Source organism: Lycium barbarum, chromosome 12, assembly GCF_019175385.1.
Source record: "Lycium barbarum isolate Lr01 chromosome 12, ASM1917538v2, whole genome shotgun sequence".
In the NCBI taxonomy this organism is placed as follows: domain Eukaryota; kingdom Viridiplantae; phylum Streptophyta; class Magnoliopsida; order Solanales; family Solanaceae; genus Lycium; species Lycium barbarum.
The window spans coordinates 79,577,893-79,603,350 of record NC_083348.1 but is presented as its reverse complement, the minus strand read 5'-3'; the positions used below and the strand labels follow the sequence as shown (position 1 = coordinate 79,603,350).

Genomic DNA, 25,458 nt, shown 5'->3' with positions numbered 1-25,458 from the left:
CTAATACTTCATTATAGACGATGTTCTTGGTGTATGTTTCATTCGACTTTTTGGTTGGTCTGTCATGACAAGAACTCTTGTTGGAGACATTGATATCCCTCTTGAAATCGCAGCACATACAATTGTCCGCGGGAGAAAGTAATTTATTTCATCCCAAAGGATTTTGGTGCTTGGTACTACAAGCTCTCACAGAATGCTACCGGGATAACAGAAGTATTCTAAATGCAAGAAGTAATGGTAATTTTTCATATATAAACTTCCAATCATGAAAAATGGTTATCAAGAAGATCCATCCGTAACAATTGAACAAAGACTGAACCATTCTCACTTGAATAGGATGTCTAAAACTCACAATAACAATAACAAAAAAACTGAAATGCTACTCGAGAACTTTACAAAACTCAGAAGGCAAGAAAATAACAAATTATTTGACAACATGGCAAATTCTTGATCTCACATAGACAAAATTAGTTCACAAAATGATAGTTATTCCTGATCTTACATTTCCGCCCGGTGAGGACATCCAAAGTACCCATATTGGCCATTGTATCTACAAATTTCTTATCTCTCAAAAGGGTAAAGCGATTTCACCCGAAATACTCTTTATTCTCGAGATAGAACCTGAAGTATTTGGTTAATTAATAGTGGAGGGATCTCAACCATCTCACCTCTCTGTGAGCAAAAGAATGACTAAAGCTATAACATGATGGACCAAAGCTTGAAGGTCACCATTCAACAATACCTATCGTGGTGATGAGAAATAGAAACACCTTGTACAATATTACTGCAAAAGAATATGGAAAGTGTAATTTATTTTAGTAAAATGAAAGTAATCAAAGCATTATGTATTCTAAAAAGTGTAATAGAAATTGTGCCATGGCAAAAGTTTCCAAAATCAAAAGAACTTTTTTTCCGTACGTGGTGCAAATGTTGTTTCTTTGCCGAAATTTTTTTCCCCTTTATTATGAAATCATCTACATAAGCATAATATTCTAGCAAAAAAGGGAAGAAGGCAGAAAGAATTTTTTTACATACCTGGTAAGTTTGCAGCATAATATCCTAGCAAAAAAGAGAACATGCTTCTAATATGAAAGATAAAAAGGGAAGAAGCCAGAAATACTTTTTTTACATACCTGGTAAGTTTGCAGCTATGTTCTATTGTTTAATTAATTTCATCTAATGGTGAAGGTTAGGCATATCCTTGATGTCCATTTATATAAGATGATTAATTAAGATGAACAATTTAACAAATCAGGTAAGATAATCCACCATTAGTTTGTCAACTAAAGAAAACGAAAAGATCTTGAAACGGAGGAAGTAAAAGCCTTCAGCTGCTATAATTCTTCTTTCCTAGTAACTGTTTATTAGTATCATTTAGTATTTAATAGGATTTCATTAAATCCCTTCACACTATTAATGTTTTAATTATGAATAATTCATCTGTAAGCTGCTATAATTCTATTTCCGTAGTAACGGTTTACAATTCAGTATAAGCAATTATTTAGAATTTAAAAAGATTTCATTTAAATCCAATTAATAGTGATTAATGTTTTAATCTTCATAAATACTATCCCCAAAGAGGCTGCTGGACTTCTCTAGTGGCTGTGAATAACGTTTTTGGAGGAATTAAGTGTAAATAATTAAAGTGTTGTTGGATGATCCAATTCAGCCTTTATGTGATTAAATATTTCATCAGATTTTGATTTAGTAAAGAGGTAAAATGGTAAAATGACTTTGATAGTAGGAACTTCCCACTTTTCATATAATATATAATATATAATAATATGATGATAATCATATGATCATTACCTATAAAATTAATATTATAAGTTTTTTTTTTTTTTTTTTTTTTTTTTTTTTTTTTGCAGTGGTCATGTATTTTGACCTAACGTATTTTATTTTTTAGGTTACTAATCCAGTAAATTATGAACAGTTACCAATTATTTTGTGTTAAAGTAATTTAACAAGCTTGAATTATTTTTTCACTCAATCAATATGTAGAAATTTAATTACCTGACCTCTAAACTAGTACTACTACTACTACTATTACATTTTCAACTTTTACCACCTTAACATAATCTAAAACATGCTTAGCTAATCAAGACTCCCCTAATGCTACGTGGGATCTCAACAAAGCATCCACGTACTTTCTTCCACCTTTATATTCTCACCATCTGTTTCTCTTCACTCTCAAAACATAGCCACCAAAATCAGAGACAAGTTGAGTACTCATACGGAATACCTCTTCAATTTGTGCATAAACCATATGGCTTCTAGCAATGAAACACCAGGGCCAATGCCACCAGGTGATGGCTCAGTGCCTCCTGGAAAATCAATGACAATTGGGCAGCATGTTATAGACAAAGGGGCTCAACTCATGCAGTCTTTGAAACCCATCAAGCAGATTAGCCAGCATGTTTGCACTTTCGCTGTGTATAGTCATGATATCACTCGCCAGATTGAGACGCACCACTATGTGAGTCGAGTTAATCAGGATTTCCTCCAGTGTGCTGTTTATGATTCTCATGATTCTAATGGACGCCTTATTGGTAAATTCAATTTTAATTTGACCCTTCTTTTTTACATTCAGCAAATTAACCTTAGGTTGAGTAAGATATATGAAAGTACTTGGATCTTGTCTTGAAAGTTGAAATGATAAGGAAATATGGACCTTTGGCCTAAAATCCTAAAGCTAATTCACGTGAGGGATTGTTCAAGATCATATAATCCATCACCCATCACTCACCGGTTAGGTCCAAGATTCATTTTTTGTTATGGTACTAGAATCACTACCAGAGAAGTATAGAAATTGCAACCCCTCTTTTGGCAACAAAAATAATATAGTTGGCAAAAGTCAATATTTGGCAACAACTTAGTTTTATTATTTAGTATTATTGTTGGCATATATGATAAATCTTCTTTTAAAAATGAACTATTTTTTTGTTGGCAAAAATTTAATTTTGTGCCCTATAGTATTGACTATTGTTGCAAAAAATACTTTTGACAACTAAAAAAAAAGTTATTGTAAGTTGTTGCAATAACAGCCTTTGGAAAAAGTTTATGCAACAACAAAAAGAATGTTGTTGCCAAAGTACTTTTGCAACAATAACCTATTTATGGCAACAAAAAAAATTATTGTCAAATGTCTTCTTTTTTGTAGTGAATCTTTACATTCTAGATGTCCAGTTAATCCTGAGCATGGGGAGTTGTTGAGTTCCTTGGTGGTGATGGATTATATGGTCTCACATATCATGAGTTAACTTTTGGGTAGACCAAATGTTTATTTTCTTATCATGAAATGAATATCGGTGGTAGTGAATTTGAGATTAAAGTGGTTACTTTAGTTTGTGGATGCTTCTTAATTTACTAGAGAGTAGTACATAAATCATATGTAACATATAGTTAACATCTATTGGGGTTGATATGTAATTTGTGATAGTGCAGGGGTCGAATATATAATAATATCAGATCGAATCTTTGCAACTCTTCCAGCAGAGGAACAGAAGCTCTGGCACACTCATGAGTACGAGGTAATTGCTATCCATTTCTCTTTGCCTCCAACTCTTCTCTTGAATTTTTGACATTGGAGTATTCAGAAACTATGAGACGAAATATTTTTGGAGTAAAATGTCTCTTTGCAAACTATGAATGTACAGATTATAGCAGGACTTTGGGTGAACCCAAGAGTTCCAGAAATGGTCCAAAAGCCCGAACTTGATAATCTTGCTCGAACTTAAGGCAAGTTTTGGTGCACCTGGCAGGTTGATCGAGGCAAGTCATAGACCTTTTTTATCCAATTCTATTGAGAAAAAATACTTTTTTTTTTAAATGGTGTGTTTAACACAAAAAGATATCACTTCTCCTTCTGAAGTGCTGAGACTTGTCCCCCGGGCTAAACTTGTTTACTAGCTACTAGTACTTTTTTTTTTTTTTTTTTGTAATACTTGAAGAACCAATGGTATGAAGTAAGTACATGTAAATTCCATGATAAACATTGATCACTAACGTGGTAATAAACAATTAATCTCGAGTGGTTGCATGACATAGAAAATGTCATTTTGTGGTTGTTCAGGTGACAGGCTTCCCCTAGGAGCACCTGCATTGATGATGTCTCCACAAGGTGTAAATTTGGGCATGGTGGCACCAGATCTAGTTAAGAAAAGGGACGAAAAATATGGTATTTCTTCAAAGGATTTGGAAAAGACAAGGGTGGATATTGCAGGGCCAGAGGCGACGACAATGAATCCTTATGCAAACTACTGGATGCAAACTGGCAAGGGTTTTGCCATTGATGTGGAGCTCACTGACATGAAAAAGAGTGCACCTTTTCCATGAGAGATATAATTAGCTAGTAGAGTCCATATACATGCGGCAATTATTAGTATTATTAGCTTTCATGTGTTTAATAATGTAATTTAACTTCTCCTTCAATCATAGCATAACTTTTCTTTCCCTTTAATTGTCCATTTCCTTTTCCATCTTCTGAGCTGACTCAACACAATTTCTTTTGGTTGATTACTAATAATGTGATTACTCAATGTTTAGCGCAAATAATGCTTCAAAGATTAATTATGAGGCAGTTTTCAGAATTTCGTGTAACGTTTCATATTTACCATGTAATTGTTCATTTGTTTGAAAGACGGCTCGCAGAATATGTTTCTTAGAGGAAGCACCTTCTGTTGAATTTAACTTTATATTTATAGTGAATCGAGAGGAATCACATAGGGTACCTTTTCAATTTGAACAAAAATACGACTCCTCTGGGGACATTGACAAACGATTACCAGAAACTTCTGAATAAGAGATGCTAATTAACAACGCCAATTAACTTGTACTGCATTAGTATATTGAGTTTATGATCTCGTATCAATGTAATGTGATTGATCAAATATTTAATAGCAGTCTTTTTATAATTGTCCGTAAATTTCGTTATATAGATAAATTAATCACTTTAAATTGTTGCATCGCATTAGGATTAATAAGTCGTAAAATATCAGATTTGCTCCGATTAAGCCTGCGTAGTATAATTAGAGGTGATATCCTTTATGTTGTTAGCTTAAATATTTTCATAAAACAGATTAAAAAAGACTGGAATCTATTGAGATGGTACAATAATATATTGAGTGTATGATCTCGACAAAATATATTTAGTACCTTAGGCCATAGAATTTCGATGTCATGATAACTACTAAGGGGGATACTCATGTGTATTTGATGATCAAATATTACTCCTATATTACTTCATCCGTTAAAATATAATTACTCACCGAAATGGGAAAGAATAAATTTAAAATCTTGTAATTTAGACGAGTGTTGGAAAATTTTTTGATTAAAAAGTTTATTTAAATTAAATAATTTTCAATTTTTTTTTTCAAACAGATTAAAATAAGTGTGGAATAATGTATTAGTGATCTTTATCGTTTTCTCTCGCAATCTATTCTGTTTGTATCTTTGAACTTTATCCATGTTCTATCTCATAAAGCCATTTGTTTGAATTCTAAACGTGTCAGCAAATGCTGCACAGCACCTTAGCCATCAAACTACTACGTGGCATCCAATTGCCACCTCACGCCCTCTTGCATGCCCACCTGGCAACTCACAAATCCTCCTCAAAATCCCCTGAAAAATAGAACGAACATCCAAGATCTCTCCAGAGCCATCTTTTTTTCTTTCGTGAAACTGTTTTGAACTATTTTCGTATAGTGCTTTTTGATTTAATCTATCTATGGCTGCAACAACGACAGGGACACATGGTCATGGTGGGGAGCAGATACCACCGGGAAAGCCCATGTCAACGGGGCAACACATGCTGGATAAAGGTGCTGAAATGCTGCAGTCTTTGACTCCCATTAAACAGATGAACCAGCATGTTTGTACTTTTGCACTCTACAATCATGACATGAATCGCCAAATTGAAACTCACCATTATGTTACACGTGTGAATCAAGAGTTTCTCCAATGTGCTGTTTACGACTCTGATAATTCCAACGGCCGCCTAATCGGTATTCTTTAACACTACCTCTTTGGTCCCTTGATGGTTTTTGAATTTCCATTAAGTAATGATTTTTTTTTAATTTTTTTGTTATTGTAAAGGGGTGGAGTATATAGTATCTGATCGTATCTTTGAAACCTTACCTAAAGAAGAGCAGAAACTTTGGCACTCTCATGCTTACGAGGTTTGTTCCTTTTTACTACTCTGTTTTTTTTTTTAGTGAGTTTTTATTATGATTGCCACCCCATAGGTAGTTGTTTTATTCATCATTTGGGACTAATAGGTAGCTGTTTTATTCATCATTCAGATTTTTGTTCGAATTTTGGTTATTTTTATGCAAAAATAAGTAATAATTTGTGAAAAGATGATACTTTTACGTCATCTGAACCATAACTTCAGAAGCATAGGATAGAAGCACGGTTTCATCCGAATGGAAGCGGAGTATAGATTATTAAACCATTCGAACTAATACCTTTGATGCAGAGCATAGAGTTTTATGTGAAGACTTTGGCAAAAATCTCACAAAATATTACTATATCTGAACCATATTTTAGAAGTAGGAGTAGTTTAGTACACCACCTTAAAGGTTGATTGACCGTCTAGTTAAAATCCTTGATCCACTCTAGTTCCCTAGATGTTCCCTACCTTTTTTTTTTGTTGATCCCTCTTGGTTTTTACCCTTTTGAGTTTTTTTTTTTTTTAAATTGAGAAGCTAATTTGTTATTTTGACTTTGTGGGGAACTTTTGAAATGCCAGATAAAATCAGGACTGTGGGTGAATCCTAGAGTTCCAGAGATGGTGGTGAAAAAAGATCTTGAGAACCTTGCCAAGACCTATGGCAAATTCTGGTGCACATGGCAAACAGATAAAGGTAATTAGATTCTTGTATACCCTTTTTAAGTGTCCAATAAATCAAAGTATATTCCTTCCTGATTCCGAATATGTTGAATTTGCAATATAAAAAAGGTGATAAGCTACCAGTTGGACCACCATCACTGATGATGTCCCCACAGGCTGTGAATTTGGGGATGGTAAAGCCAGAGCTAATCCAGAAAAGAGATGACAGGTACAATATGTCGACCGATGCTATAAAGAGGACGAGGCTGGAGATAGGGGAGCCGGAGTGGCTTAATCCAGAGGCAGATTATTGGAAACAGCATGGCAAGTGCTTCGCCATCGATGTAGAGGATGTCGAGATGAAGAAGATAGCTCCTTTCCCATGAGAGTTTAGCAGCAGACCAGTGATCACAGTGACATTGTACATAGTCTTATGTTTCTTTTTTAGCTGCGCCGAAATAACTACGTATGAGATGTTTGTATCTGAAGTGTGTGACGATGAGCCATTTGGTTGTTGGTCAGACTAATTCAGAGATTGGTTGTTGTGAAGGATTGTTATTAATTCATGTACTTGCTTCATCTGGTACCTTGAATAGAATAATGCATAATTGACTCATAAGTAACTTGTACATGTTTTATGCGGCGAGATTAGAAATTAAAGAGTGGTTCGTGTAAATATTTGAGTGTAAGCTTAGGGAATAAGTGTTTTAATAGTGCAGTAGAGACATGAGGTGCCAAGGTCTAAACTTAGAGAGTTATGCGGGCTAATAGAAAAAGACTATAGGGAGCTATCTGAGTTCTCAAATTTATTTGCCACCAAAACTAGCTCTCATTTCTTGCAATGGAAAATCAAATTCATTCAAAAGTTATTAGAGGATCAGATTGTGATCAAGACCTTTTCGCTAGCCTTCGAGCATTTCTGTCACAAGTATTAACGATTTGCTTATACTATTATGCTGCCAAAATTAGCTTCAAAAACATTTCTTAGCAAAAGCGTAGGCTCGCCACGAAAAATCGACTTTGAGAGCGAGAGATGACGTCCGTCATCAGATTTGATGATCACAAAGTCTGTCCTGTCTTTGGCCTGAAAATGGAACAGACGAGGCTAGGAGTCGACAGTCTGTAAGTTAGTCGTGATGAGATTTCTTTACCCATGAAAAATTTAATTTAAGAATTGATTCAGGTTCAACCGATAACTGGGCTTATGGCAAGCACGTATTAAATTTGATCTCATATTAATTGAGAAATATTTTCATCTAGCAAATTACTTGGTTTTACCTAAACTGATCTCCATTATATTAAATTTGAGTAAAGTGACAAGTTTTATAAGGGAGACACGAGTGCTTTATCCCAATCCTTCTACCGAAAATCACTTATATATAGAGTTAAAAATATTTTGTGTATACATAATATATATTGACTTTTTAATTTTTTATATAGATTGACTTTTTTATTTTTATTTTATTTTAAATCCTTAAGTAATTAATTCTGTTTTCATCTCTGCATACACGCGAAAATATTTGAAGAAAACAAATAATACATCTTCGTCCCAAAAAGATTGTCTTAATTTGGCATGGAATTTAAGAAATAACGTCCCAAAAAATTGTCTTAATTTGACACGAATTTTAAAAAATAAAAGAAGACTTTTGAAATGTGTGATTTAAAATAAATTTTAAATATTTATATGGCTGTAAATATCTCAAAAAATTAACTTTTAAATTAAATTATTTTTAAATATATAAATATGTTTTTTTTTTTTTTTTGACAAACTAATAAGAAAAGAGAATTTTTGGGAGAGGGAGTATTGAGAAGAAAAAAAAGGATATTCGGTACAAGAAAAATCCGGTATTCAAAAATCCATTTGTGAAATTGATCAACCAAAAATAAGCTAAGATAAACAAAACCATAAAAATCAATTCTTGAGACCCATAATCTATTTCTCATCAAATCCCTCGGTTTTCATCATCAATTCCTATTGTTCCATTACATTCTCATGGAAGCTGGTACAACTATTATGCAGCAAGTACAAGTCAGTGAAGCAGTGTTGGAAAAACATGTATACTCTGTTTGGGCTCTGCCACGTGAAGATGTAAGAGTGAGGGTCAAGAAATTGATGGAGGGTCTCCGATCAGAGTTTGGTGGGCCCCAGTTTGAACCTCACGTGACAGTCGTCGGAGCAATAAGGTTGACTGAGGCTGAGGCACGTGACAGGTTTAAGAAAGCTTGTGAGACAGTGAAGACTTATAGTGCTACAGTTGAGAAAGTTGATACTGGCACTTTTTATTATCAGTGTGTTTATCTTTTGCTTCATCCAAATGCTGAGGTAAAGTTTTTGAAATTTCTTCATTGGTAAATTTTAGGTTTTTATTGGTCATTTTGTACTGTTCTTGGTGATTTTAACTATCTAGTTTTTATCTTCAAAAAGTGATTTTAAGAAATGTTGTTGGTATTTTTACTAATATGTGTTGTTTCTTGTACTTTGGTTATCTTATTATTTACGTGGTAGCTACTGCTCTTTTCCTTCAGTCTGCTTTATCATGACTTTTTTCTTCCGCTTTCGTTAATTTCATTTTCATTCTGCTTTGAACATCTTATCGTTATGTCACCTTTCTCGTCATGTTTTTTCTTGAGCCGAGGGTCTTTCGAAAACTGCCTCCTTACCTTAGACCTTCCAAGATAGAGGTAAGGTTTGCGTACACTTTATCCTCCCCAGACCCCACATTGTGGGATTTAACTGGGTATGTTGTTGGTATTTTTAGTTGGCTTGATGGCAATGTTATGTTCTTTCAGCTTATGAGGTGGTAATCGATGTCGAAATCATGAATTTCATTAAGGGTATTCTAACATTTAATGCATGTATAAAAAAGTAATTTTTGACCTATATATTTAGTGTAATTTTGTTTATACATAATATAATTTTCCAACGAAGAGGTTCAACTTCTTGTGGAATTACACTGGGTATGTTGTTGAAGGGAGTTCAACTCTCCATCCTTCATTATATGTGGCTATGCCACTTGTGGTAATTTGTTCAATGGCTTGTTTATTATATTCAGTATTTCATGAGTAAATATTTGGTTTAGAATGTGGTTCATTCAGCAATTCTTGATTTTTTGGCTAATGGAGCTTAAACAAATAATACAGCTAAAGGGTAATTTTGCAATCACCCATGTGGATTGTTCAGTTAGATACATGAAGATTAGCCTAGTGTGCTGTAAATATAGGCACAAGTACTGAAATATCTAACAGTAATGTTTATAACTGCATAGACATTTGGAATGTTAATAGCGCTGCCTACAGTCTCTAGAATGACGGAATTCAGTGCTTATGAATTGAAAAATCATTGCTTTATATGAGTAAGCTTTGAGCTGTTCCTTTGAGAAGAAAGATCAGTAACTGACATTGAACGTAAGACCTGGGGGTAGTCCTATTTGTTGGGAATAAAATAGACCCGCAAAAATAATATTCACGGTATTAGTGATAAACGCGGAACACTAAATTATGGTTAAATCAGCAAAAATAAAAATGCAGCAATAATGACACCAAGATTTTACGTGAAAACCCTTCTAAATAAGGGAAAAAACCACAGCCAAGAAGAGCAGCTGATATCACCACAGTAAGGAATTTTACACTGTGTAGTCACGAGTATAGATACTCCTAAAACCACTACACTCTCAAAAGAAATAAGACTCTTTTGATTTTTCCACCTCACTACAATAGCCCTCACACTCCATTTTTCTTCATAGACTATTCTCTTATACAGTCTATGGGTATACCTTACTCCGCTCTCACTCAGATGTATTGTCTGAGTTTTTTTTTTTTTTGGTGTGTTTTTGGTGTACCTAGCAAATGAGAAACTCTGCTCTATTTATAGCAGAGAATTACCTATGATGAGGTGGCACTTACATCAAGAAAATGTGAACAAAGAAATTGGCTTGTTGGTCAATTCCACAATTGCTGCCATCTGCAGACTTCAAAACAGAAAACATGCAACTTTCATCTTCTTTTCACATATTGCATTTATGGGCCAGACTCCACAAATCTCCCCCTCCAGACCCATTCACCTGAAGGAGGGTACACCAGGTTTCTAGTTTGAGTGCATGCCGACAAGTTCTTTGCACAATTCGAACTTTTCCCTTGGTACTACCTTGGTCAGTATATCTGCAGGATTCTCATTTGTAGAAATCTTCTTGACTTGGATAGATCCGTCCTCTATCTTTTCCCGAATCCAGTGATATCTCACATCGATGTGCTTCGTCCTTGCATGGTACATAGAGTTCTTGCTCAAGTCTATTGCACTTTGACTGTCACAATAGACGATATACTCCTCTTGATGCAATCCAAGCTCTTGAAGGAACCGCTTCAGCCATATCATCTCCTTGCCAGCTTCAGTAGCGATAATATACTCTGCTTCTATTGTAGACAATGCGACGCACTTCTGCAATTTCGACTGTCATGATATAGCTTCCCCTGAAAAAGTAAACAAATATCCAGTAGTGGATTTTCTGTTATCAAGGTCACCTGCCATATCAGAATCTGTATAGCCTTTCAAGATTGGATTTGATCCTCCAAAACACAAGCATTTATCTGAGCTTCCTTTTAGATACCTGAGTATCCACTTCACAGCTTCCCAATGCTCTTTTCTTGGATTTTCAAGAAATCTGCTAACAACACCGACTGCATGAGCAATATCTGGTCGAGTGCATACCATTGCATACATCAAACTTCCGACAACAGAGGAATAAGGAATCTTGGCCATTCTCTCTTTTTCCTCCATTGTTGTAGGACACATCTTCTTGCTCAATTTCAGATGACCTGGGAAAGGTGTGCTAACCCACTTGGCACTCTTCATATTGAAGCGCTCCAGTACACGTTCTATGTACTATTCATGTGACAAGAAAAGCTTCCTTTCGTCTCTGGAACGAGTAATTCTCATGCCCAAAATGTGCTTAGCATGACCCAAGTCTTTCATTGCAAAAGACTTACTCAACTGTTTCTTCAACTCGTCAATCTTGGAAGCATTCCTGCCTACAATCAACATATCATTCACATATAGCAGGAGGATGATAAAGTCATCATCAGAAAATCTTTGTACAAACATACAGTGATCTGAAGAAGTCTTCTTGTAGCCTTGCTCCCCCATAACAGACTCAAACTTCTTGTACCACTGTCTGGGAGCTTGCTTCAATCCATATAGACTCTTCTTAAGTTTGCATACAAGATTTTCTTTTCCTTTTTCCTTGAAGCCCTCAAGTTGTTCCATATAAATCTCCTCTTCTAAGTCACCGTGAAGAAAAGCAGTCTTCACATCCATCTGCTCAATCTCTAAATCAAGACTAGCAGTCAAACCAAGAACTGTCCGAATGGAGGACATTTTCACGACAGGAGAAAATATTTCGTCAAAGTCAATACCTTTCCTTTGACCAAATCCCTTAACAACCAATCTGGCTTTGTATCTGGGCTCCAAGATGTGTTCCTCGGCTTTAACTTTGACCACTTGTTCTTCAAAGCTCTCATGCCCTTAGGCAATTTCACCAACTCATAAGTATGGTTCTCATGCAGAGATTTCATCTCATCTTGCATGGCTTCAATCCATTGATCCTTGTGCTCATCTTCCATGGCCTCCTTATAACATTCAGGTTCTCCCCTATCAGTGAGTAATACATACTCATTAGGTGAATAACGGGAAGAAGGAACATGTTGTCTAGTAGATCTTCTGAGTGGAATATCTGACTCATCCACGACTTCATGAGTAGGAGCATCTACCTCATCAATAGCAGCGTCGTTATCATCATCAACATGCTAATCTGGAACATGATTCTGGGCATCACCATCGTCATCGAGCCCACCAACGTCATCAACATTTGTATGAGGGACTTGATCAAGATTAGTTAAACCTTCATAACTTGAAGATTTTATCTTCTCCGCTTTGTTAATATCTTCAATGGTTTGATCTTCCATGAAGATAACATCACGGCTTCTCACGACCTTCTTCTCAATTGGATCATATAGCCTGTAACCAAACTCATCAAGGCCATAACCAATGAAGATGCACTACCTTGTCTTGGCAGTTAATTTTGACCTCTCATCTTTAGGCACATGTACAAAAGCTTTGCAACCAAACACTTTCAAGAGGTCATAGGAAACATCCTTGCCATACCAAACTCTGTTTGGAACATCACTTTGCAAAGCAACCGCAAGGGATAGATTAATAACATATGCGGCGGTCAACAAAGCCTCTCCCCAAAAGGACTTTGACAACTTTGCTTCAGAAAGCAAACATTTGACTCTTTCCATCAAGGTCCTACTCATCCTCTCTGCTAAACCATTAAGTTGAGGAGTCTTAGGAGGAGTCTTTTAGTGTCTAATACCCTGTTGCTTGCAGTATTCGTCAAACGGTCCATAGTATTCACCACCGTTATCAGTACGAATACACTTCAGCTTCTTTCCTGTTTCTCTTTCAACTGAAGCCTGAAACTTCTTAAAGACACCCAACACTTGGTCTTTAGTCTTTAGGACGTAGACCCAAAGTTTTCTTGAGCAATCATCAATAAAAGTAGCAAAATAAAGTGCACCACCCAAGGTCTTTGTTTTTATTGGACCACATAAATCTGAATGTACCAACTCAAGCAACTCTATCTTTCTTGAAGGAGGATGAGACATGAAAGAAACTCTATTTTGTTTTCCAGCCAAGCAGTGCTCACACTTTTCTAATTTAGCACTTTCGAAATTTGACAATAATTTCTTTTTGGCCAGAACATTTAGTCCTTTTTCGCTAATGTGGCTAAGCCTCTTATGCCATAATGTTGAAGAGCTATTGCTCTCAACTGCATTCATTATATTAACACAGGTAGAGGCCGTAGTCCAGTATAGACCACGACGCTTTTCGCCACGAGCCACAATCATGGAACCTTTAGTAAGTTTCCACTTTCCAGCACCATTTGTACTGACATATCCCTCATCATCCAAGACACCAACAGAGATCAAGTGCAAACAAACATCTAGTGCATGCTTTACATTGTTTAAAACTAGTTTAGTTCCAATACTAGTTTCCAGACAAATCGTTCCAACACTAGCCACCCTAGATACAGTCTCATTACCCATACTCTAAGTTGCTCGGACTCTCCAAAAATACACCCGCACCCGTGTCGGATCCTCCAAAAATACACTACTTTTGGAGGATCCGACACGCACCTGTCGATATTTTTGAAGAGTCCGAGTAACATAGCCCATACTCAAAGTTTCAAAGTCACCCGGAGTATAGGATGAGAAAAATTCCTTCCTTGATGTCACATGAGATGCGGCACCACTGTCCACAACCCAGCTTGACTCATCACAAGCAATATTTATCAAATCCGCATCAAGGACAGTAACAAGATCTTCTGTAGTGACGGTGGCCACACGATTGCCATTTATTTCTTTTCCTCCTTATCTCTATTCTCCTTTTTCAAAATCCGGCAGAACTTCTTTGTGCGCCCTTTTTTCCCGCAATGATAGCACTCAATATCTTTAAGTCTGCTTCTGGATTTGCTTCTATTATGTTCTCTATTTTGAGAACCACGATTCTTGCCTCTCCCCCTAGTGTCAGTCACCAAAACATCTAATGAGGAGGAACCTTGAGATTTTCTTCTCATCTCTTTACTTAAAAGACTGCTCTTGGCAAGATCCATAGAGATCACACCATCCGGAGCAGAATTTGATAATGAAGTTCTAATAATTTCCCAAGAATCTGGTAGGGAACCAAGTAGGAACAAGCCTTGAATTTCTTCATCAAAATTAATTCCCATAGCAGATAACTGGTTCATGATCCCCTGAAAAATATTCAGATGATCTGTTATTGCGGAACCATCGTGGTATTTTAAACCCAACATCTGCTTTATCAAAAACATCTTGTTGTTTCCTGTTTTTCGAGCATACAAACTTTCAAGATGCTCCCATAGGGTCCGAGCATGCGTCTCCCCAGAAATATGGTTCAACACATTATCGTCAAATCACTGTCTAATAAAGCCGCAAACCTGCCTATGTAACAAATTCCACTCTTCATCTGATTTATTATCAGGCTTTTTAGTGGCAAAGACAGGTTGATGAAAATTTTTGACATAGAGCAAATCTTCCATTTTGCCCTTCCAAATGACATAATTTACGCCACTCAAAGTAATCATTCTACTAGTGTTGGCATCCATCGTTTATCACAAATACAAATACGATTTATTCGGAGACCAAAGTAATTCTTTTCTGATGTGGAAGTTCAGATTGTGCTGCAACCACAGAACATACTCAGACAGAACCTTGGCTCTGATACCACTTGTTGGTAATAAAATAGACCCGCAAAATAATATTCACAGTATTAGTGATAAACGTGGAACACTAAGTTATGGTTAAATCAGCAAAAATAAAATTACAGCAATAATGACACCAAGATTTTACATGGAAACCCTTCTAAACAAGGGAAAAAATCACAGCCAAGAGGAGTAGCTGATATCACTATAGTAAGGAATTTTACACTTTGTAGTCACGAGTATAGATACTCCTAAAACCACTACACTCTCAAAAGAAATAACACTCTTTTGATTTTTTCACCTCACTACAATATCCCTCACACTCTATTTTTCTTCATAGACTATTTGCTTATATAGTCTATGGTATACCTTACACCGCTCTCACTCAGATGTATTGTTTGAGATTTTTTTTCTTTTTTGGTGTGTTTTTGGTGTACCTAGCAAATGAGAAACTCTGCTCTATTTATAGCAGAGAATTACCTATGATGAGGTAAGCACTTACATCAAGAAAAGGTGAACAAAGAAATTGACTTGTTGGCCAATTCCACAATTGCTGCCATCTACAGACTTCAAAACAGAAAACATGCAACTTTTATCTTCTTTTCACATATTGAATTTATGGGTTGGACCCTACAAATACACCAAAAAAAAATCTCAGACAATACATCTGAGTGAGAGTGGAGTAAGGTTTACCATAGACTGTATAAGCAAATAGTCTATGAAGAAAAATAGAGTGTAAGGGATATTGTAGTGAGGTGGAAAAATCAAAAGAGTGTTATTTCTTTTGAGAGTGTAGTGGTTTTAGGAGTATCTATACTCGTGACTACACACAGTAAAATTCCTTACTATAGTGATACCAAGGGACAAGTTCGAATTGTGCAAAGAACTTGTCGGCATGCACTCAAACTAGAAGCCTGGTGTACCCTCTTTTAGGTGAATGGGTCTGGAGGGGGAGATTTGTGGGGTCCATCCCATAAATGCAATATGTGAAAAGAAGATGAAAGTTGCATGTTTTCTGTTTTGAAGTGTGTAGATGGCAGCAATTGTGGAATTGGCCAACAAGCCAATTTCTTTGTTCACATTTTATTGATGTAAGTGCTTACCTCATCATAGGTAATTCTCTGCTATAAATAGAGTAGAGTTTCTCATTTGCTAGGTACACCAAAAAAAATAATCTCAGACAATACATCTGAGTGAGAGCGGAGTAAGGTATACCATAGACTGTATAAGCAAATAGTCTATGAAGAAAAATAGAATGTGAGGGATATTGTAGTGAGGTGGAAAAATAAAAAAAGTGTTATTTCTTTTGAGAGTGTAGTGGTTCTAGGAGTATCTATACTCGTAACTACACAGTGTAAAATTCCTTACTATAGTGATATCAACTGCTCCTCTTGGCTGTGGTTTTTTCCCTTATTTAGAAGGGTTTTCACGTAAAATCTTAGTGTCATTATTGCTGCATTTTTATTCTTACTGATTTAACCATAACTTAGTGTTCCGCGTTTATCACTAATACCGTGAATATTATTTTTGCGGGTCTATTTTATTCCAACACTATTAAAACGTCTCTCGTGTGATCATGAACTAGTTTTCAACCTTCTGGTCTCATAATACTAAAGGAGTCATCTATGGTATTTGTATGTCCTTAATCTATTTATCAAAATTGCTAGTTGGATCAAGTGGTCATTGTCTACACTTGCTGTCCTCCTGGATAGAAATCAATTGTAGAGACAAAGTAATCATGGGCATGGAGCAATAGAGGTCAAATACATTAATGTAACTGAAAGCATTTCTTTGGAGATGTTAGTGATAACACTATGAATTGCAGAGGCCAAAATAGAATACATTGTGGCTTTGGTAGCTTTCTTTTTCTTTTTTCTTCACCCTTTCTAGTGAAAACACGCTGATTACATAGTGGAAACTTTTGCTTAAAGCACAAAGAAATAAAGAGCGAAGAAAATAAGGAAGAATAAGTGAGATAATAATGGAGATCAGATTGTCCTTCACTTAAAAATGAAAACAAAAGAGATTTGAGATTCAATTGTCATTGGCACTAACCGTAGGAGGGAGATGAAAGAACCAATTTACTTTTTCTCTTGGGCCTACATATCTTGTTCCTGAGAAAGATAAGCTGAAAAAGTTTCCTTGCTTTTACCAAGACAAAACAAAGGAAATAAAATAATTTTCTTTCACTTCACCTCTATCTTGCTGCCTCCTATTTTCCTCTAGGAATGCCAAACGTTTACATTTTTGTTTCCTTCAATAGGAAATGAAGGCAAGTCGACTAAGAATATCCGCATAGAGTTTCTAAATTGGAAGCAATGCCTGAGAAGGTAGTCGAACGTGCTTTGAGACTCATTCAATGTGAGATGACTCTAAATTCCCTGAGTCAACCATGTAGTGAGAACTGAGAAGTATCACGGGGCTAACGCTTCTGTAGGGGGCTATAGCCCTGCACACGCTTTAAGTTTCGAACTGTTAGCTCTATACCCTTAAAAAGTTAAAACGCGCTATACATGCTTTACACTTTAGATTCTCTCTGTTGAACATCCTCTTTTTAGATTTTCTTTCCATAGTTGGATATTACTTGTATATTACGGTATCTGTATTTTTTTCTTTCAGAAATTCGAAATCTGGTGACAACTGACAAAATACATTGTTATGTAGATATATCATTATGTCTAGATACTTGAACTTGTTTTGTATATTTTTTGCTTTTAAATTTTATGCAATTCTAAAATAACTCGTATGCCCCATAACTTGGGTACTGTCTTGATAAAAAAAAAAAAAAACTTGAGTACTGTCCTGCTCTTCATGCCTCTGACCTTAAAATACTGATTGTAGCAATAAGGGAGAGTAAGAAGAAAGTTAAGAAGCAGTTTCTTTTACCATGCCTTGTTTGTGTACAATTTTTGGAGCAATTGCCGATATCAGTGACCGGAAATTTGTTCTTCCAGGTTGTGGAGGCAAGTGCTCACTGCTGCAGTCACTTTGGTTACAATCGATCAGACGGTAACATAAACATTTCTTTCTTTAGATTTTGTGCCCCATTCAGTTTCTATAGGTGTAGTCACGATTTTTTTTTCCTTTTTTGGGAAGGCTACTTGTCTTCTTTTTCTGAATACAACAACAATACTAACTGCGTCTCAATCCGAAACAAGTTGGGGTTATCTTTTTCTGAATGCCTTGAATTATAGAACTTAAGGATACAGAGATAAGACCCATCCCTTTAATTATTTCCCCGAAGATTGCACCGTACTACTGAGTAATCTTAGGCAAACAGATTTTGAACTTCCGAAGTAATAAAGATGGCTTGCCCTGCTTTCTGTTTCCCCCGCCATCTGCTTAACAGTCCTTCACTTCTGTAGCAAAACCCTTCAAGCTCTCCTTCCTACCTTTGCCTCCTTGTCCCACTTACCATCATATCCCCCACTTTGTGGATGGACTTCTTTTGCTTTAAGATAGTGAAAAGGAAGCTCATTGTATAGGGTACAGACAACATGTAAACTACTAAAACCATAATTAAAAAGCACCAATGCTAGTCTACCATGTGTGTCCACTTACTCCTTAAAGACACTGATCTTCAGGGTTCTAGCACATCAGTTTTGAGTTCCGTAATTTCAGGATAAGTTACTCCAGCTATGCGCCCCCTCCCATTTTCTTTCAATGTCTTTTTGCCAAAGAGGGTCGTGTAGGCTAGATTTTGCGGCTAATATCTTACTTTCGTGATCATGCATGCAGCATATATGCCACATTTGAGCCTTCTTTATGGGGATTTAACCGATGAAGAAAAGAAGCAAGCTCAAGACAAGGCTTATATGCTTGACGAGGGCATTTGCAGCTTGAGCTTCCCGATATCTCATCTTGCATTGTGTAAAACAGACACTGAAGACAAAAGCTGCAAATCATGGGAGACAGTCGAGGAGTGCGCTCTTCAGCCCTAACTCTTATGCTGAAGCTAATAACATGTCCCTGAGCCAAATTTCATCTTGTTTGCTTTTACCTTACACCTTGAACTGCAGCTGCAAAGGCTGAACTTTGCAAGACTTGTATTACTCTTTTCATGTGCCATAAATAAGAACTTACTTTGGACTTCCCTTTTCTTTATGCGTTTAATACTTTTTTTTGCGCAGATTATCCTTCCTACGGACTGGTCTTTAATTTTTGCCCCTCAACTCGATGGTCTTTAACTTTTGTCCCTGCTCATCATTTAATGAAAATTTGTGGGTTAAAGTACCCTTATTCGCTGGTCTACGAAACCAGAGATTCTGAGCTCGATCCCCAGCAAAGTCGGGAAAAAAAATTGTAAACAAAGTTTGATTTGCCTTGTCCGGCATAAGTTCTGTAGAAATAAAGTTATCCGGCATAAGTTGTGTAGTAACTAATTCGCTCGGAATAAATTTATAAAAACTTTTTCTTGTCAGGCATAATAGATAAGGGTAGGCTGATTTTTTTTTTTCGAAGTCAGGGATATTTTCAGTCACTTTATTGTTACATAAAGTGCCGAAGGCCAAAAATTAAATACCAGCGATTTGAGGGAGATAGGGGCGTTCGTGCGAAATGCCCCGTTTAATGCAACAGACAAAACAGAGGGACATTTGCACGATTCCCTTCAAAGGCACTGGTCTTTAATTTTTGTCCCTCAAATTGGTGGTATTTGATTTTTTCCCTTCACTAAAAATCTCTTGGTTTCAAGTTTGAATCCCCACTCAGTCAAAAGTTTTTTAAAAAAAAGAAAACCGCAAGGTAGAGTTTGGATTCGTAAGTCAGAATTGTGCATGCAAAACTCTACCTCATGCAGAGTTTCAAACTCTACCTTAAGGCGGAGGTTTGCCTTATGCCTAAAGGCAAAATTTTGTCAGAGGTTTGCCTTCCGGCAATGTTTTTTTTTTTCAGTTAAAATTTTACAAACCTCTGCCTTAAGGTCTAATTTTTGCCCGAATAGGCCTAATTTTGGGCAAAAATTAGGCCTTAAGGTAGAGATTTGCCTTAAGGCCTAACTTTTGCTCGAATAAGCCTAACTTTGCTACAAACCTCTACCTTGTGATTTTTTTTTTTTTTTTTACTAAGCGGAGTTTCTAACCCAAAACTTCGGGTATGAGGCAAAAGGCAAAAATTAATGACCACTAATTTGAGGGACAAAAATTAAAGAGCAGTGCCTTTGAAGGGCAATCCGCACAAAAAAATGCAAAACAGAGGGCAGGGATTTTTTAAATATTTTCAAAGAACAGGTAAGATTCTCCTACATTTAACATCCGAATTTCTTTCAAGGAATATTCTGAAGCCTAACAATATACTAGTGGTACATTAAGCAACAAGAATAAGCTAAAACACATTAAGTTGTATTTTATTCACCACACCTAAAACCAGGGGCGGAGCCAAGTGTAACCGAGGGGTTCATCCGAACCCCCTCGGCAGAAAATTACAGTATATATTGAAGGTTAAATTTTTTTTTTTATGTATATATGTGTCACACCCCGACCTTACTAGGGTGTGATGGGCACCCGACCCCATACTTGGAGCCGAGCGAACCCGCTGACTCTTATTACATATATAAACTCTGGAATCAATTCAGAATAAAATACATAGTAAGCTCTCAATATTTTTTTTTATAAGTAAAGTCTATTATCATATAGGACCCGTGACGTGAAACTTAATACCATATCGACGGGCGAAGCCGTCTACAAAGCTGGCACTCTATACCCACGACTCTGTCTGCAAAGTCTCTAACATAGAACAAAACATCATAGCATAGTACGCTGACTCGGCTACACTCCAGGGCCAAATGGAGCTCGCCAACTTCGCTGGAACATCTTCTATAATAGCTTCGGCTCATCTGGGTGTACATGCGCGGCATGAAACGCAGCCCCCAAGGAAAGAGGGGGTCAGTACGAGCAATGTACTGAGTATGTGAGGCATGAATAGTAACATAGTAAAAGATGTAAGCAGGAATAATAACTGTATGGAACATAGAACATGTCATAAGATAAAAGAGTAACCTGTACATATGAGTGCCCCTGGGGGCGAATGCCATGCATGCTTGTCTGGTCGTATCATATCATGTCATGTCGTATCATGTCATGTCATATCATATCATAGCGCCGAACAACGTCGGCTCGCCCACATAGCGCCGAAATATGTCGGCTCGCCCATATATCCCGCGTCCGGGATGATAACGCCAGCTGACCAGGTGGCAATGCAACATATGTCCCTTCCCCTTCCCCATATATCCCTTCCCCCACCCCATGTACATATACATATCTCATATACATATGTCATATAAGCATGCAGGAGAGCCCAAAGAAAATCATGTGTCCATCGGAGTGACGTAAGGTCGGTAACCTCCGATTACATTATGGAATAGCCATGGACGTCGTGTCTCACCTTGAAGGGACAATTAATATAAGGCGAGACTATCAATGGAGAGTGTCATCATGAGAAAACATAGAACCGGGTCATAAGGCATCGTTTCACATACTTGGAACCTTTAAAATAGTCCTTATCCATAATAGAATTGAGAAATCAAGAAATAACTTAACATTTTCATATTGTCATATTCATGGTAGGAACATATCGTCAACATATCTATCATAGACATTTTCTCATATTTGACTTCATCGTTGTCATTATAAGATCATATTCATCATCTTAGTCATAAGAGCTTCCTATCTCTTAAAACTTGGTTTTCGGAAAATACGGGCATTTTGAAGAAAAACAATTATGAACTTTTAGAAAAAAACTTATACCTTGGAGTCATAGACTTATAGCTTTTGCAAGTAAAGAAGGTATATATAAAAAAAGACATTTGAGACATTACGACTTGGGGATCATGCCTTTGAAAGAAAAGGGACGAGCCTTAACATACCTGTTCCACGTCCTATTAGCTACGCTTATGTGTCCGAGCTTGTAAGTCTACATTTAAGATAATTCACACTAATATTAGCCTTTTCATCATACACTTGTACCATAATTCAAATTATACTATTTTATATTCTGCCGAAAATCGGGCAGCATCTCCCCTGTTTATATGCCTAGCCCAAATTTTTAATTCAGCAGCCAACAACAACAACAACAATACCAACATCAATTATAATGTTTCCAACTCAAAATATCTCCTAAAACAGCCCACACGCTGCTTTTCAACTTTCCACAACTAATTAACTCAGTATACAATTATTTAATCGCGCCTTCTTTGTAAATAGACTAGTATTAACACAAATAGGAAGAGATTCATACCTTTCTCCTTTTAATATTGTTGTATCTTCCCTTTTTCACCTTAGTTTTATGACACAACGCACCGCCATACGATTATGCAGTGAAAACTATACGCTATCCGGACTGAAATTGGGAAATTATACCTGGTTTGGGCTAAAATTTGGTGGTGAAAAGTTGGGAAGTTTTCTAGAATATTTGGGGTGTTTTTCGTGGTTTTGGGATGAAAATGAGGGGGTCTCCCCCTCTTTATAATTGTTTTGGAAGCTGCCAGAAGCAGCTGGAAAAGTGTTCAGCGCGATCGCGCTGCATTCTGACGCGTTCGCGCAGAGTTAATTAAATTCCTTCTGCGCGTTCGCGCCCCCTTTGGGCGCGTTCGCGCAGGGTTAAATTTTCTGACTGGACCTTCGTTCAGTAAAATGGTCATAACGCTTGATCCCAATATCGTATGAGGGCCCACGACATATGGTTGGAAAGCTCTTTCAATTATCTACAACGTTTATTTCTGGGGGTTTCCCAAATTCCAAACTTATAATGCCGTTTTTGCCCTTTCAAGTCAGATCATCCGAAAACGTTTCCTTAAATCGTCCTTTTGGAAGGCTTATGCCCATTTTTGGCTTATGGGTCCTTCTTAGGACTTGCTCAACTTTCCATATACTACTTGTATGTATCTTCATATGTCCTTTATAAAACTTTGACATGTGGGCCCCACTTAGCTTGCAGCAACGAGGGTTTTTCGTCAATTAACATATGACCTAATTTTCACCATATGGTCTCCAAATGTCATATATATATGCTATTATTACCTTCTTATAACACCACCTTCATTCCTAACTTGATTCTCGAATTTTCGTTGAGCGCGTTCGCGCCACGTGGGGGCGCGTTCGTGCTGTATCGACCCTTTGGCCTGTACTAGCCGTCTACAGTTTTGATAGCGCGAAATTTTTCCGGGGTGTAACAATATGGTAGGTATTGAACCCCCTTGGCTTCTTTGTATATTTACTTCTTCATATTTTTGAACCCCCTTACAGAAAATCCTAGCTCCGCCACTGCCTAAAACACGTAAAGTTCCTTTGTTTTTAATAGGAAAAAAGAAGTAAAACGAAGTTCCGAAAGTTGGTGTATCATTGTAATTCATATACTTATATGTCGGCTTAGGAAGAAACTGTGTGGTCATTGGACTATGTTTCTTAAATGCTGATAGTGTTGGAATAAGTGGACAAAGTAATAGCCTCGTGCCAGCTTATTTATCACATGGTTAAGGTCAGTGGCGGAGCCACATGCATTCAAGCGGTGTCAACCGACACCCGTTTGCCAAAAAGTAACACTGTGTAAATACGTAAAAAAGAACTTTATATATATATACACACTATATGTTGAACCCTCTTAATTTCATTGTATATTTATTTTTTTATATTTTGACACTCCTTAATAAAATTTTTAGTTCCGCCACCGGTTACAGTACCTAACAAACAACCAATAGAGAATTCTTACTTGGCGATTCACATATGTATTGTTTATGGAGTATCTATCTAACTTTTCTATTTTATTTTTTTTAATCTAAGGGGAAATCTTAAGTAAAACTTTTAGGAAATTGAAATGTAATATTGTTTCTTGGGGTTCTTTTGGTCAATGTTTATTGTTTCTTGGAGTTCTTTTGGTCAATTTTAGATGAACAAACACTTTCAGCACACACATTCTTGTTACAAAATACTCTCTGTTTTAGTGAAAAAAACATGTAACAAACACATGTAATTTATAAGATAGACTTGATATTTTTCATGAAAACAAAATAATTATGTTTTCCTTAAAGACAGATAGATAAGTTGATGGACGTCGATCCCAGGGTAATCAAGTCAACAATATACAAACAAGAAAATAGCTCTTAAATTTCAACTTGTGCAGCTGCTTATTGTAATGTTACTAATTAAAGGAATGTGGATAAGAGAGATTTTTAGCTTAGTCTTGCTAATATTATTCTGGTTACGACTTATGATATGGATGATTATTAGCTAGTCATAGACTTTTTCTTTGATGTCAACCTAGCCATCTAGAACAAGTGGGCCTTTTTGTTGAAAATTTCTGAGGGCATATACGAATATACCGAGGCCATCGTACAATAAAAAAGTAAATGGGTGAAAAAAGGATTTTCATTCCCAACTTTGCTTTAAAAATTAAATTTCCCCTTTAATTATGAACAATAGTCATTCTCCCTCCTTTATTCTATACAATATCTATTTTACCCTTGACATTTTCAATCATTCATCTACTAATACCTTTTTATATTATATAAAATTTAATTTTTAACCTAGGTATTTAAATTTTTTATTTAAATTCATATTATAAGTAGAATAATCTTTTTAGAATTTATAACAAAATCTAATTACTTTTTATGATTGATATTTTAATATTACATGCATTAAGTGTGTGTGTATTTATATATATATAAAGGGAAATTGGGAATTTTGTGCAAAGGCTAAAAAATCCCTATTGTAATGAGTTTTTAATGAGGAAAAAGGGTATTTAAGGAAAACACAAAATGGGTACAATACTAACTTACTAGTCATGGACTAAGCCACCACACAACGAAGCGAGGACGATGTGGGACACGACAACAACTTTTGGTTCACCTCGCACACGGAGTGCGATGGGCGAAAGGCAACTGATGGTACGTGATAATGCCGGGGCATTAGGTATGTAGCACAGGAAACCGACTCCAAGCAAGCCTAAGGAGTGCTTGCCCCATGACTGAGATGGCTACACTCATGTTGTAGGTTAGCAAATCCCATACACACACACACACATGCATGTACATACTTATTACCTGTTATTTTACACACACACACACACACACACACACACACACACACACACACATATATATATATATATATATATATATATATATATTTAAGTTTCACTTATCTCTTATTCTCCATTGTCAATATATAAATGAGTTTTGGTTGTCATTATGGAATAAATTTTAAATAATAATTTAAAATTCATTTACAATATAAATAGATCATCTTTTAGGAATTTGTTATAGAATATACCTCTATTTTTATTAATTAATTTGTATTACCTGCATTGAAATATATTTATAAAGTTATTGTTACCGGTTATTTTTTACTTGTATAAATACCG

The 25,458-nt window shown here is 36.2% G+C and overlaps 2 protein-coding genes and 1 pseudogene across 2 annotated transcripts; all 3 read left to right on the top strand.

Moving 5' to 3' along the window:
* The first annotated feature begins 2,186 nt into the window (after positions 1-2,186).
* LOC132623963 (oil body-associated protein 2A-like) lies at positions 2,187-4,453 on the top strand (annotated as a pseudogene).
* A 1,186-nt stretch (positions 4,454-5,639) lies between these two features.
* On the top strand, positions 5,640-7,378 carry LOC132623606 (oil body-associated protein 2C-like). Its single transcript, XM_060338380.1, has 4 exons — positions 5,640-6,002; positions 6,094-6,176; positions 6,749-6,863; positions 6,959-7,378. Exons 1-4 carry the CDS (start codon positions 5,726-5,728, stop codon positions 7,213-7,215), a joined length of 732 nt encoding a protein of 243 aa, XP_060194363.1. The 5' UTR covers positions 5,640-5,725; the 3' UTR covers positions 7,216-7,378.
* Positions 7,379-8,622: 1,244 nt separating this feature from the next.
* LOC132622435 (cyclic phosphodiesterase-like) lies at positions 8,623-19,197 on the top strand. The gene is made up of 3 exons (XM_060337038.1): positions 8,623-9,152; positions 18,060-18,114; positions 18,844-19,197. The coding sequence occupies exons 1-3, from the start codon at positions 8,823-8,825 to the stop codon at positions 19,044-19,046; spliced, it is 588 nt and encodes a 195-aa protein (XP_060193021.1). The 5' UTR covers positions 8,623-8,822; the 3' UTR covers positions 19,047-19,197.
* Positions 19,198-25,458: the final 6,261 nt, after the last annotated feature.

Excerpts from the sequence above, each read along its gene's own strand:
- LOC132623606 (XM_060338380.1), top strand. The coding sequence starts at position 5,726 with ATGGCTGCAACAACGACAGGGACACATGGTCATGGTGGGGAGCAGATA. Across the intron at positions 6,177-6,748 it reads GGCACTCTCATGCTTACGAG|ATAAAATCAGGACTGTGGGT; the intron begins GTTTGTTCCTTT and ends TTGAAATGCCAG. Across the intron at positions 6,864-6,958 it reads CACATGGCAAACAGATAAAG|GTGATAAGCTACCAGTTGGA; the intron begins GTAATTAGATTC and ends AATATAAAAAAG.
- LOC132622435 (XM_060337038.1), top strand. The coding sequence starts at position 8,823 with ATGGAAGCTGGTACAACTATTATGCAGCAAGTACAAGTCAGTGAAGCA. Across the intron at positions 9,153-18,059 it reads TGCTTCATCCAAATGCTGAG|GTTGTGGAGGCAAGTGCTCA; the intron begins GTAAAGTTTTTG and ends TTGTTCTTCCAG. Across the intron at positions 18,115-18,843 it reads TGGTTACAATCGATCAGACG|CATATATGCCACATTTGAGC; the intron begins GTAACATAAACA and ends TCATGCATGCAG.